General features: G+C 38.6%; 1 protein-coding gene across 10 annotated transcripts in view; it reads right to left on the bottom strand.

The window, feature by feature from the left end:
* heph (polypyrimidine tract-binding protein 1 heph) overlaps positions 1–13892 on the bottom strand; it is a 517180-nt gene that overhangs the window by 134215 nt on the left and 369073 nt on the right. For all 10 annotated transcript variants that reach the window (XM_076365032.1, XM_076365037.1, XM_076365030.1 and 7 more), the window contains one exon: positions 11931–12035. In XM_076365032.1, coding sequence (XP_076221147.1) covers positions 11931–12035 — 105 coding nt within the window. The remainder of the gene's footprint in view (positions 1–11930; positions 12036–13892) is intronic.

Below are 13892 nucleotides of genomic sequence, written 5' to 3'. Positions count from 1 at the left end.
TAATTTTATTTACTATTTACTATAACTATTTACTATTACAATAACATTACCAGAACAAACTTATCACTATACATAAGATACATCATTAAATATCATCTGCCAATTTAATCAGTTCAATCCCTCCATCTGATATTAGTTCCCGAATCAATTTCAGTTCATCCAGTCGCCTAGCTATCCGATGATTAATTAATCAGAAGACGGACAAGGAATTCACGATGCGGCCAGCATGGCGAAAAGAGATCCGGTTAACTCCGCGAATCGAGAAATCGTCGGATTACCCATACGAGCAGACGTCTGGCATCCGAAAATCGTGCCGCGCATTTCAGCGTATTCGGAGAGAAACATTCCAGCGCGAAATATGTCAGACACGCCTGCCGAAAGTTTCGGTCAGGTTTTAGATGTCTTCATAGGTGATCGGACGCGTATTTTCTAATATGGAAATTCCTTGAAGTCGGCGGAAAACAATTGCTCGAAAATTACGTGATCCATCTGCTTCGTCATCAGCGAAACATATTGTAAAAAATGGTTAAAAAGTGTCGATACACTTCCACTGAAATATTAACACTGAAACTATTAAATATTTTAATCATTTTTAACGTTCAATTTCTAAGTTCCTTAGTAACTATTATTTTACTTTATATTTATCGATATACATATCACAAGTTATTAATTTAGAAATTCATTTCGTTCTCAAACGTTCAACGCAACTGTAGCATTATTAGTTGCAAACTAAAACAACAAGAACTAGTAAGTTTAACTTAGTAAATCTCGCGTTGACTTGAGAAGTATTTATTACATTACGCGAACGAAGGTACGAATTTTGAAAATAATTTCCCTCCAAATTTCAACAACGTTAATCATCGCAAAGATGAGAAAATGGAAAGCAGTAATTTCCACCGGTGGATCCAGCGTTAACTTGGAAAGGTGGCAGTGACGTAGGAAGGGACTTTTGCTTCTAAGACGAAGTTCCTTCCGAAGCACTTTTCGAATTAGGTTGCCGAACAGGAAGGGAAGCGGAAACGAAAGCCGGGAGCTTTCCCGATCGAAAAGAAAAGAAAAGAAAAGAAGCGCTCTTTCGTTGCGCTTGTTGTCGCCGCGGCCTTCCGTCGGCCGTAATCTTGGAAATGGGTTAACCACGCAGCCTTTGAGAAGGGACGGCCGTCTAATCTGTCCCAATCAGAAGCCCCCCAAGAGCCCATTCATGGGTTCTGATCGACTTAAATCCCGGGAACCATGGACCACGTATAATCTACTTACCCCGTGTTTCAGGGAATATAATTATTGGAAGATACTGCGGGGAACTGAGAGCTTTGTGTGGTCAAAGAAGTGATCAGCTTGAAAGTAAGATTTAGAGGTGGATGTTTACGATTGAAATCATTTGAAACACTTCGTATTCATATCTGAGTTACTGTAGGTAGTAATGAATTATATAAACGTGGGTTTATTCATTTTGAATATTAGTAGGCGTGGCTATCCTCATTGGTAGCAGGAGGAGGCGTGGCTTGTGTATGCAGGTCGAAATAAGCGTGGTTTCATCTACTCACTGTAAAAATACTGTTTATGGTTCTCTGTTTTTGTAAGGATAACTGGTAATTTTCGTAGTGGAAGTAAATATTTATTGGGCGTGGCCTGCGGTAGGCGTGGTACATTCATATTGAGGCGTACTAATGATAAAACATGTTCCTCGCTAAATCTACAATGAGTTTTAGGTTCTCTATACTATAAACTATATTGAGCTTGATTTGTCTATCAATTTAAACCAAAAGAGGCGTGGTTTTTCTCTACTATGGACAATGGGCGTGGCTTGCCCTGCTATGAGCAATAATAGGCGTGGTTTTCTCCATTATAGACACTAATAGGCGTGGTTTTTCAACAACATGTACCGACAAACTTTTCGAGAGTTTACAGAGCAGAAAAACCCACGGAATACAAAGGATTTCATAGAAACGAATGAAACAAGCTCGCCGCGACCGTCCGCGCTGGAAAACCGACGAAAAAAAACATTTAAATTAATTCACAACTGCTCGAAGGACTCGGGGCGTCACTGTCCAGCCGCGAGTCCCGTATTTATCCGCGACGCAGTAATTCGTGGGAGGAAACTCCGGGCCGAAAGTGAATCGAGTTACGCGAGAGCTTAATATTTCCGGCCGGCCCCGAGGCGCTCCCTTTTAATCGGGACTTTTAATTCAATCCGCTGGCTCCCTTTTACTTTAAACTGATTAACGGTCACACTTTAAAACAGAAATTAAAACCCCGCGCATTGTCCATTGATCAGACGTGACGCGGACGCTCGCGAACTTCGATAATCCTGTTCGAGAAACTGTTTACCGCGCAGAAAACCGAAAAAAATTTGCGATCCTGATTTCTCCATCGGAAACGGAGGCTCGGTATCGAATTAACGTAATGAAAGGGGGCTAAGCTGTCTTTCAACTCGTCAATACAGATGTAAAATACGTCGCTTGATCTTCACGAAGATTGTAAATGTTTAAATAGCATTAAATAACATTCAGTAATTTAATATTAAATATATAGAAGTTACAGAGAACGTTGTAACTAATCTAATTAATCGCTGCAAGATACATCGGTATTTTATTCTAAACAATGAAAATTATTATATTTACTATACTATTAAGCTACATTTTGATTACTACATTGAGAAATCAATTGCTTTTAGATTTGTATAAAATTTCTTGGTATTTGATCGATATAATTATTTTTTTTTTTAGAAATATATTAAAGATTCAAGTGTAGCAATTACTCAACGCTGAAAAATGTGCCCAGTCGAGATCGATGGACATCAAGAGTTCAGCCCTAATTCCTTGAGTGGTGTTTTCCACTTTGTTTCATTAGATGGACCAACCTTTGTCCCAGTTTCTTTTTGACGCGCCGTTTTCCGCTTCGTTCCGTCCCATTATCTAGCAACACTGACCCTATCGCGTCGTCGTGTCACGCGCAGAAGAATGGCGGTAAACGGAAGCCCGGATGAACGTTAAGGTGCCCTTAAAAGTGCCATGGCACGCTCAATTATCGGGCACCGGTTTCCTTCTGCTATTCTTTCTCTCTTTTGATCTTTGTAATTAAAGATAAGATTTGTGTCAGAGAATGTAGCTATTTGTACTATCATTATATACTTTAATGTCTACTATATTCATAATTCATCGAACAATGTTGATACTTTAACTATTTTCTGTATAGTGTTATGATTAATAGTAGTATTATTTCAACTATTACTATTGCCCCAACTATTTCTAGTAGTATTATCCCAATTATTATTACGCAAACTATTACTAGTATTATTACTCTAAATAGTACTGTCAATATTGATTCAACTATTATTAGTAATATTACTCCAACTATTATTATTACTATCACTACAACTATTAATATTACTCTAAATAATACTATTACTATTGTGCCAATTATTACTATTACTCTAAATAATACTACTATTGTCCCAATTATTACTATCACTCAAAACAGTACAATTACCAGCATACACTACTACGTCATACTATTTCTACTTCTATTTTCCACATCAAATATACTTGAACTTCCACATAACAATAAATAAATTTCCATTAATGTTACGAATACATTAATCATTCCTTTCAACACTAATATTTTCTGTATAAAATCATAATACATTATACATTTATAATAAATTACTATTATCATGTTATTTATTCTCCCACAAATATTATTGTTTATTATATAAACTTATATTATAATACAACGTTGAAATAGTAAGAATTTCCATAAACTGCTATCCTAGCATTAATATGGAATAATAATTACAGGCGGAACTGCGCATAAAGTGAAATATTATGTTGCCCATTCGGTCGAGCCGGGAAGTATGAAAAAACAATGCCGGTAAATGGACGAAATTTCATGAATAAATAATTCCCGTCCGTTCACGGATTTTCTATCGACCCATCGACGCGGAACGCCCCGTTGTATTTTTCAAAATCCGCGGCCGGATAAATGGACGGAAACCGCCGTCGGGGATACGCCTATTTTATTAAATAACACAACACGCGTTTTACCACCGGCGCGCTCCATCTTCTCTAATTAAATCCGAAATTCGTAATACCGCCGCGGTCGCGTTATTAAATCCCAAGTCTCCGAGTTTCATTTCGAATGCATGATCATCTATTGTCACCATTCAGCCCAGTAATTTGTCAAAGTGATTAACTCCACAAATGGGAGGCGGACAATAGAAACTTCGCGCAGCTTCATCTCGTATTATAACGTATTAATAAAATGCAAATCAATTTCCCTTAATGTCAATTTAACTGAATTAAACATCAATTGACTCCTTGCTTTATAATTTCTTCCTTAACTATAATCAATACAACTACTAAATCATCAACAATGTATTCAAACTAGAAACTATAATAACTGATAATAAACGAACGAGATTTAATTCAAAATAGTTCAATATTTATTTATATTATAAAGCAACGATAGGCAACTGTGACTCTTATTAAAATTTTATTTTCACTATTTCAGATTTCCTTGCACAAGAATATTATAGAAATTTGAATAAAATTTCAGAAATTAAATACCTGCACACTCCTGTCAGATAGGGGTTGAATATCAGTTTCTCAGAAAGTACTCTTATTCAGAGATTAACGAGGTATATCAGGGATAAAATCGCAAGTAGCAATTCGCAGACGATTGTCGTCGCGAGTAATAGGTCCTAGATGTTCTCCAGCGACGTTAGGGAGCAGGCCGAAAGGCAGCGAAGGGACTGAAGCCCCGATTCCACGGGATATTCCGAGTGAAAGAAGGTGGGCTAGGTCCTCCGAGATTTTCCGCAGAGGAGAACAAACCTCCGAGCGAATCCAGACCGACTGATATCGAGAGGAAAGGCCCGGGAGGCACGGCTAACGGAAATACAACGTCTCAGAGCCTTTTTCGAAGCTTTATTCAACATGGAGGACGGACACGAGCTGGAAACGCTTCGTACGAGTTATCTAAGGGACACCGTGTCTCCTTTTTAACGCGTTTAACCGTTACAGAAAGATATTTTGAACGTAGAATATTTTATTTTTAATTTTAATCGTTATATTTGTGTTTAGTAATTAAGTCGATGATGGCATGAAGTTTTTAATAATAGGTTTTGTGAATGAGAGATGTTTCGGGAAGTTTTGTTGAGAAATTACGATGCTCGGAAAAGTTTTGTTGGGAAATTGTAATGCTTGGACCATCGATGAGGAATTGTAACGTTTGGAAAATTATTATTGAGAAATTATAACGCTTAGAAAATTATTATTAAAACATTGTAATGATGGAAAATTTTTATTAAGAAGTTATAATGCTTGGAGAATTGTTATTGAAAAATGATAACGCCTGGGGAATTATTATTGAGAAATTGTAACGCCTGGAAAATTTTTGTTGAGAAATTATAACGCTTGGAAATTCTTACGGGAAATTGTAACGTTTAGAAAACTATTATTAAACTAAAGTTTTCATTACTGAAAATTTACAACATCTATACAATTTTTATTAATAAATTATAACACTGAGAAAATCTATCTTGAGAGTTTGTTACGTTCGACGAATTTTTTGTTGAAATATCATAACATTTGGGAAATCTTTGTCGAGAAATTGTAACGTTTAGGGAATTTCTGCTGCGAAATGATAACGTTTGGAGGACTTTTGTTGAGAAATGATAACGTCTAGAGGAATTTTTGTTGAGAAATGACAACATTCTCACAGCGGAAGCTCTCTTAGAGGGACTAGGAGAAAGATCTTCGTCAAAGGAGCATCCGTGATTCAAGAACGAGCCCGAAAATAATCTCGTTCGTTCGAGCAATTTCTTCCGCGAGGATCAGAAACTTTCCACTTATTCCATTTCCCTCCCTTCCTTCCACACATTTTACCGTAGAGTTCGCTAAATCCTATTTTTCAGGGTTTCCCAGGATTCCGGAGGAGTTCGTTCGAGCCGCGATATCCTCGATAGGCTTCTTCTTCCGGTACTGCGGACCGTTCTCGATGAAAAGGCGACGAGAGGGACACTTTCTCTCTTACGCGTCGTTTCTATGATGCAGAAAATCTTGCTAGTAATTCCGGGAAGTTTCTACGGTTAATAAAAAACATTCTAGCGAGTAATAGACTGTATTTATTAACTTCCTGGCGGAGGAGAATATTTTTATTAACCGTGGTAACAGATTTATGGGTTGAATGAAGGAGAAAGTCTCGTGAATTTAGGAAGTTGGAGATCATTTAAACTTTGATGTTACTTTTCCTTCGTAAGCGGAGCTTTCTATTTTCTATTCTTCATCGTCTTATTTCGCTCGGAACAAGGGAAATATCGAATTCACTCCAAATGAACCATGAAAACCGCAAATACTTGAGTAGAACAATCAGCAATCTTTGGATTCTTCATAAAACAAAATCGTCAAAAATTGAAAACCAATCATTTTCCTCGCGAACACAGATTTCTAGCTTCCACTTCCCATTTCCCATCATTTCATTCCACCCAAGACAAAAAAAATATTGAACTTACACAAAATTAATCGCAAAAACCGAAAAATTTCCCTAAACAATCACCAATCTTCGGATTCTTCACAACAGAAAGTCGTAAAAAATCGAAAATCAATTATTTCCTCGCAAACAAAGACTCCTATCTTTTATTTCCAATTTCCCACCATTTAATTCCATCCAAGACAAAAGAAATATCGAGTTTACACGAAATTAACCGCAGAAAACCGCAAATTTCCTTAAAAACCAGTGATCTTCGGATCGCCATTAATCCGTCCTCTAGTTAGCGGGAATCAAGGGAACGCGTCAGGTGTTTCACGGGACTTTGACGCGCGACAAAGTGTCGCGTAATGCGGCGGCCAGCGCGGAATCGTCGCGGATTCGTTAATGCAGCGCCGTGCCCGGCCACGCGTTCGAAGAACGACGGACAGACGGCCGGGGGATTCGGTAACAAAGCCGTCTCCGGGCGTCCTCAGCTTTTACTTTGAAAACGTACACGCTCCACTTTCCGACGGACCGCGGTGACAAAAAAAAAAGCGCAATATCGTTAGCGGCCTCGCGGGTTTGAAATTTGAGGCGCCCCGTGACATCAGGCCGCGTAAATTCTGCGAAAATCGTTAGTTTCGGCCGTGGAAACCTCGCTCTACCCTTCTGCCGGCTTCTTTTTCCAGTTTTTGCGTGCGCTGTGTTCCTCCTGGGACATTTTGGTAGCTTTGTAACGCGTTTTCAATGCACCGAGGCGCAATAGTTGCGGGAAGTGTGCATTTTCTGTTGGGGAATAGCTTCGTGTGAATTGTAATGGAGCTGCAGCTTGTGGAGTTGTTTAAGTGTAAAACTTTAAATTCTGCGAATTTTAGAATAATATTTGTAGCGTTTGGAAATTCAGAAGTGGTTAGATGGACGTAATAAACTGTCACAAATTTCGAAGTGTGTTAATGTCGTTATCAATCGGAAATAATACAATGAGAAATTCATTCACAATGGAGAAATTGAAACGTCACAGATTTTCAAACTACAATATCATAAAGTACCTAGCATCTCACACTTCCAGAATTTCAAAATATAAATATTAAAACACCACAATTCAATTAAATAATTGCATTTCCTTCATTTCCCATATTCTGCACCTGAAAATCGTGCGGCATTCAACGTGTTAACACTAGAACTACCAGATGAGTCAGAATGAGCCATTCCTGATTTCTTCTTTTACAATTATTGAAAAGGTACAGACGCTTCTCTGAGAAATCGTTTAAAAACCTGGTTTAGTAATACCTACACTGAAATCTAAGCCGATTGAAATCTTAATAAATACACGGTTATAAGATTTATAAAGGAATTCGGAAAAATCAGTTTAAGTGCTTGGTAGATCTAATGTTAACAAACATCCCCAAACAACTGTTCGATGACAACGCACCAAGAAACCCGGTTCCCAAGGGAAAAATCGTCAGCAGAACCGCAGGCAGCGACTTACGAGTTCCATTCTTTTTTCCAGCTAGCCAGGGGAAATGATTAACGAGAGCCTGTGCAACGAGCTTTGATGCACCCGGTGCAGCGGAGGCGTGCATCACTCCCCGGCTTACGAACGCACAGCTGTGTCTATCGCGCGCGACGCCTAAACTTCCGACATTTTTCCCGTAATCGTTCCCCTTTCCACCCTGCGACCTACGTCACGCGTCACTGACAATAATAAATATTTCGCGACGTTGCAAAAACACCGGAATCGAAGCTGCACGCTTTCCCTCACCAGGAAACAAGCATTTGTCTTCGGAACGAGCAAGAACCCGCGAGATCTGGGTCTATTTTCGAACAGTTTTTATTTCTCCTCCATTTTTCTTTGATTTTCCTGGTACCGGAAGCTAACGACCAGAGCTAATTAATATTCGTCCGGGCACGCCCTAAACCTTTACCATATTCCTGTCACGAGTCTTTATTCCTGACGAACAACAGGTGTCCGGGAGATTAATTTCGGCAGCTGCCGCAACGGATCATCGTTAATTAGCGGACCGCACATCTTTGCATGGGAAAAAGTGTCGTTCGCTGGGACAAGTTAACACTGAAGCTACCTGACGTGACGTGGCGTCATGGTCTTCAATGAATTAGGATCCTGGACGTCTGTACACAACGGAGCTAGTCAATTTTAACACTGTTGCTAGCGAAGATGTCGAAAGACAGCTGAAATTGAACTTAAAATTCTTTTCTCGCTTTTATTTGTCCTCCGTTGAATTCTGCACGTTCCCTACTGTTAATTATATAATCGGAAGAGTAGAAAAGTCAATTCAGATTATGCGACTAACGTTGGAAAATAATATTAAGTTAACGATTAGAAATAGTGTTAACACGTTCCATACTGGTAACGGGAAATCTTGGTTTTATATAGACACTTGGCTATGTAACTTCGCTAATTACAGTATTGGAAAACATGTTAAACTTAATTACCGATTATCTATTTAAAATATATTACATAATAAGATACAAGTGATATAAGTTGATCTCACTGAAAATCGCCATCCGCACAATTCAGTTTCCTGAAAATTAGCTAGTACGCGATGCGTTAAGATACATTTTAATCTATCTGGAGTATAAGTATAACCTATAAAAGAATTTCGAAAGGTCAATTTAACTGATCGGTAGTTTTAATGGTAATTTCACTGGAATTCCGTTCGATTCGAATTTATTCAATTTTATTAGGATTTCCAATGGGTTTCGCTCTTTGACTGGTGATTCCTGGTTTTTTCACTTTGTTGCTAATGATTTTCTGTGGGAGGCAATGCCGTGTGGTCGCTGTGAAAGTAAATTTGCTGTAAAGGACAAATATTCATAAACGGAGAACATTATTTTCCTTCGAGCGATGTGGGTCGGGTATAATATTCATATTTATTAAATCCGATGGAAAATATCTCTCGATATTACGCGGCGAGGGGTCGACGCATATGAATATTATTCGGGCCACGTTGATCGAAGGTAAATACTATTTTAAGATTATGAAGACTCGAATACTGCAGCGAGTGCGCATCCACGGTAAACACGGGATTTATTCCGCTGTTAGGATGTTATTCGAGTCAACGAAGAAATGGCGGGTCAAAGGGTTAATTAACCCTTTGATTTATTAAAGCACCGTTGTCGTATATTCAAAGGGAAGGGTGGAATAATTTCCAAAATAATTGGGCATTGTTAACAGAAAGATAATACTTCGGAACGGGACGGAATATTTAAATGAAATCGAGATTAAATGAAAAATAAATGTTCGCGAGTCAAAGGATCAAAGAATGACGATAAAGCAGAGTATATACAATGGAACTAATTCCAAGGATAATTACAGTATTGTCTGGATGGTTCAGAAGTAATCGAATTAACCCTTTGCACTCGATAATATTTGATATTATAAATATTCGTTGTTTCCTGATGAAATACCGGTAACGATATTCGCAACTAACGTAAAGGAAAATCTTGCATAAATTAAGAGACAAAGCTGTTTTACTTTCGCTTCGCGTGTTGATGCCTTACACGAAATTTAATATTGAATTTTAAATTTTATTATTTTATTGTATTCGGTCAAATCACTAGGAGTCGTCTCTCGAATGCAAAAGGTTAATAAATTGTTAAGCAAACGGTGGAAGCATGAGAATAAATCGCAGAAGGTTAAATGAATTCGAAAAATAATTACAATATTCTCTGTATCAATAAACTTCTACTACACAGACAATATAAACAACTGCAGATAATGAAAAGATAATAAAACCGATTTAATAATCAATTTGTGTGTGGTATATTCTAAAACATGGATTAACCAAAGCTTTGGTTTGGGTGAATATTTAACCCTTTGCGATCGATGCCGCCATAATGGCGACATTCGACATTTCTCTTAAAAATCAGTGTCACCAATATATATATATATATTCGACAAAATACACTAACTTAAAAAATAAATATTTCTTAATACTCATATATATTTATTATAAATCACCTATAGAAAAATAATTTTAAAAATATATATTTACTTCGACTAGTTGCTTAGTTAATTAAAGATTCATATTTTTCGTTTGAATCGAACTTTTTTATTGAAATCTCTGTGAAATATTTACGCAGACTAACTCTTCAAGCGCATAGAATGCTAACTAGGATAAACAGAAACGTCCTCCATTCCCGGCAACGGGTATCAGAAACGCGAGAAATTCGCGAAACGACGGATAATCATTTAACAGGGAAATCGCCGTCGAGATTCACTTTTATTCGCGCTGCGCCATTATACGGACACGCCGGAAGATGAAAGAGGCGGAGGATCAATTATCCGCGGTCGTACGAGCCGGCCAATTAACGGACGCGCGGGGAAACGATCGAGAATCACTTTTCAGAAGACCTCGCTGAATAAACGGCTTTGATCCTGCCGGCTCGTGTGCGGCCTGTGTCCGTCCTTTCGACGGATTTCATTTTTTTTTCCATCCTCCCCTCTATTTCGACGGATCGCGGAAGATCGAGTAGGTCAGAGGGGAACGCTGGACACAGGACGAACAGGTCCGGTTTCAATGCTGAACCAGCGCAAGCGAATCCTGCCTTGCAGGACGAAATAGAGGACTGGGTTCTTCGTTGCGAGAGAAATTCAGAAGATGGAGGAAGAGGAAATAATATGACACGATGAGATGGGAAATTTGAATGAACATTGGATGACGATGAGGTCGAATCTCCTTTTGACGAAGAAATTTCGAGATGGGAGATTTGGGGGTTGTTTTAGCTGAAAAATGGTTTGATTAGTAATGTTAACCCTTCGCTTTATGGACTTTTCGGAAATTCTTTGAGCATGGAGAAGTTGTGAATTTTGAATGTTGTATTTGTATAGTACAGTATTCTTGGGATTACCATTAGAAAATTGATAGAAAATAAATACCGCAAAGAATAATAAATACAACACCTCTCGATCGTAAAATAACACAGCACTCGGAAAAAGAACATGTCGCCATATTGTCGGCACCGATCGTAAAGGAAAGTATATCGTGTTTGGTCTCGTTTTAATCGGAAGAATCTCACGAATGCATTAGTGAAAATTTCATTTACAAGAAATCTCTTGTGAAAAAGTTTTATAATTGCATTAATATTGTCTCGCTGATATCTATCCTATTGAACAGCATGTCATATTACAACTGTTCTACCATCGAACTTCTTGGCTTGCCGAGCGGACTCGCCCTTTGTGGTGAGGATGACTATCGGATACTTATCCTGCAGATCGGACAGGATGTACTAATCGCGAGAATACTGTGCATATTATTGAACTGATAAGATTTAGTTCAGTTGTTTGTCGTTATAAGGCAAAGAGTTAATTTCTGTAGTGAGAAAGTTAGGTTAGAGGAGAATGAATGATGAATTATATTTCGTTCCAGAGTATTTTTAGTGGAATCATTTTGGTGTATGATGAATTAGTCGGTTTTTATAGAGATTGTTCTCACGCTCACCTTCTTGGCGTCATTGTTGTTGTCGGCCGCGTGATGTGGTTGAGGACTCATTGCAGCACCATTGCTAACTGCTCCGCTCTGCGACAGAAGCTCGTCGCTACCCCTCTGCAACAGAAAGGAAATGGAGGAATGAGTATCGTCGAAAAAATTCTATGAGAATTGAATAGTATGAAATTACGTTAATTAATAAAAGACTGTGCACCTCAAATAATATTCTTAGATCCTAAATAGCTTCCACAATGAACATTAAGCAACTTACTGTGATCAATACACTTAACACAGCCCAGAACCATTCGTCAAAACCTCTGGAAATCAAATACACTTCATGTTCAACCCCAAAGTCACAGAAACCACACCAGAAGAACCACGAAATCTCGAGAGCTAATTCCTGGACTGATCAAAAAGTGTCAGAGTTAACAATTCGACGAACAGGCAACAGGCAAGTCAACGGAAACCTTTGAAAATCTTGAATAATCAAGTAAATTCACATGTTTCAACTAATTCTACCGAAGAGAAATCAAAAAAACGAAAACTATAATTTTCACTGGAAAATCTCTTTCGACGAAGTAAGAGAAAAGGAAACCGTAATAGTTTTTCACTGAAAAATCGTTTTGTTTGTTAAAAACCCAGTTTTTCACTGAAAAATCTGCTTTCAAAAAAGTAATAAAAGAAGAACCATAATGATTTTTCGCTAAAAAATCTGTTCCTCTCGAAAGAATGAAAGAAAAAAAAGGGAACTGTAACAGTTTTCCACTGGAAAATCTCTTCCTTTCAATTTGCCCCAACAAACACAGGTAAAATTTAACGGAAACATCGGTCGCGTATTATCCCGTCGCGTGGTTCAATCTGCCTGAACGTAGCGTCCTTACGCCAAAGAAAATACTGGCAGGATAATTCATAACCCCCCGCCGCCGCAGGGGAGGGGAGAGAAAATGGTAGCCCACGTCACCCCGTGGAGAGACAGAATGGCAGATCAAAGAGTCCCGCAGGATCGTGTTCCGATATCTTCCCCGGCGTTTACGTAAGAAAAGACAGCGACGTGGGCTGAAGGGGATATGTTCCCTTTGAAGCATATTTATGGCGAGTCAAAATTCTGCGCCAGTATTTGCCTGGCTGACGACCTGCCTCAATCCTGCCAGCGCTATTGTCGTGCAGGCATTCTGTCGACGTGAATTTCTTAACGTCTCAGAGCGAGGACACGGTATATCAGAGGATTTAGCTACTTGCATGACGACGCCTGGGTTGTTTCAGCGAAAAAAATTCGTATGCGAGCGTTATTTTCAGAAATTATGGAATTTCCTAGCTCTGGAGGCTATTTAGGATTGTATTAGGCATAGCAAGATGATCTTAGTTTGAATTGGACTACGATATTAAGTTGTTAATGCAAATGGTAGCTATTTTGATTAATTCTAACTTAAGGGACATCTGTCTTTGCTTAATATCTAATTTTGCAAGGTTATATTTCGAGAAATTATATTTTCTAGCTCTGGAGGCTATTTAGAATTGTCTTAAATATAGTAAGATAATCTCAGTTTCAATTGAACTAAGATATTAAGTCATCAACACACCTAGTAGCTATTTTGCTTAATGCTAACTTAAGAGACACACGTTTCTACCTGATATCTCCATTAATTTCTTAATCTAGCTTAATAAACTACACTTCTAGTTCAAGTCACTATTCATATAAAATTGCCGTGCAGCGGAAATGATTCGTTCAACGGAAGAAAAATCGGGGAGTCAAGATTTTTCAAGAGAACGGAAGAGGAGGCTGTCCCTCATTTTGTCAGTCGCCTTTCACCGGGATCTTACGGAGCGTTTTACGTGTCCAGCGACCCGCACGGAATTGTCTCACGATCGTCTGGCCAGATGTCGGGAATCCCGAGGATCACACACGAAAGGTTCACTCGGTTGACAAACCAATTTCACGTCCGAACTGCGAGGCGATCCGATGAGTTCCCGTCT

The sequence above is a fragment of the Nomia melanderi genome, chromosome 2 (genome assembly GCF_051020985.1).
Source record: "Nomia melanderi isolate GNS246 chromosome 2, iyNomMela1, whole genome shotgun sequence".
In the NCBI taxonomy this organism is placed as follows: domain Eukaryota; kingdom Metazoa; phylum Arthropoda; class Insecta; order Hymenoptera; family Halictidae; genus Nomia; species Nomia melanderi.
Note: the sequence above shows the minus strand (reverse complement) of the source record. Positions and strands in the feature narration are given on the sequence as shown.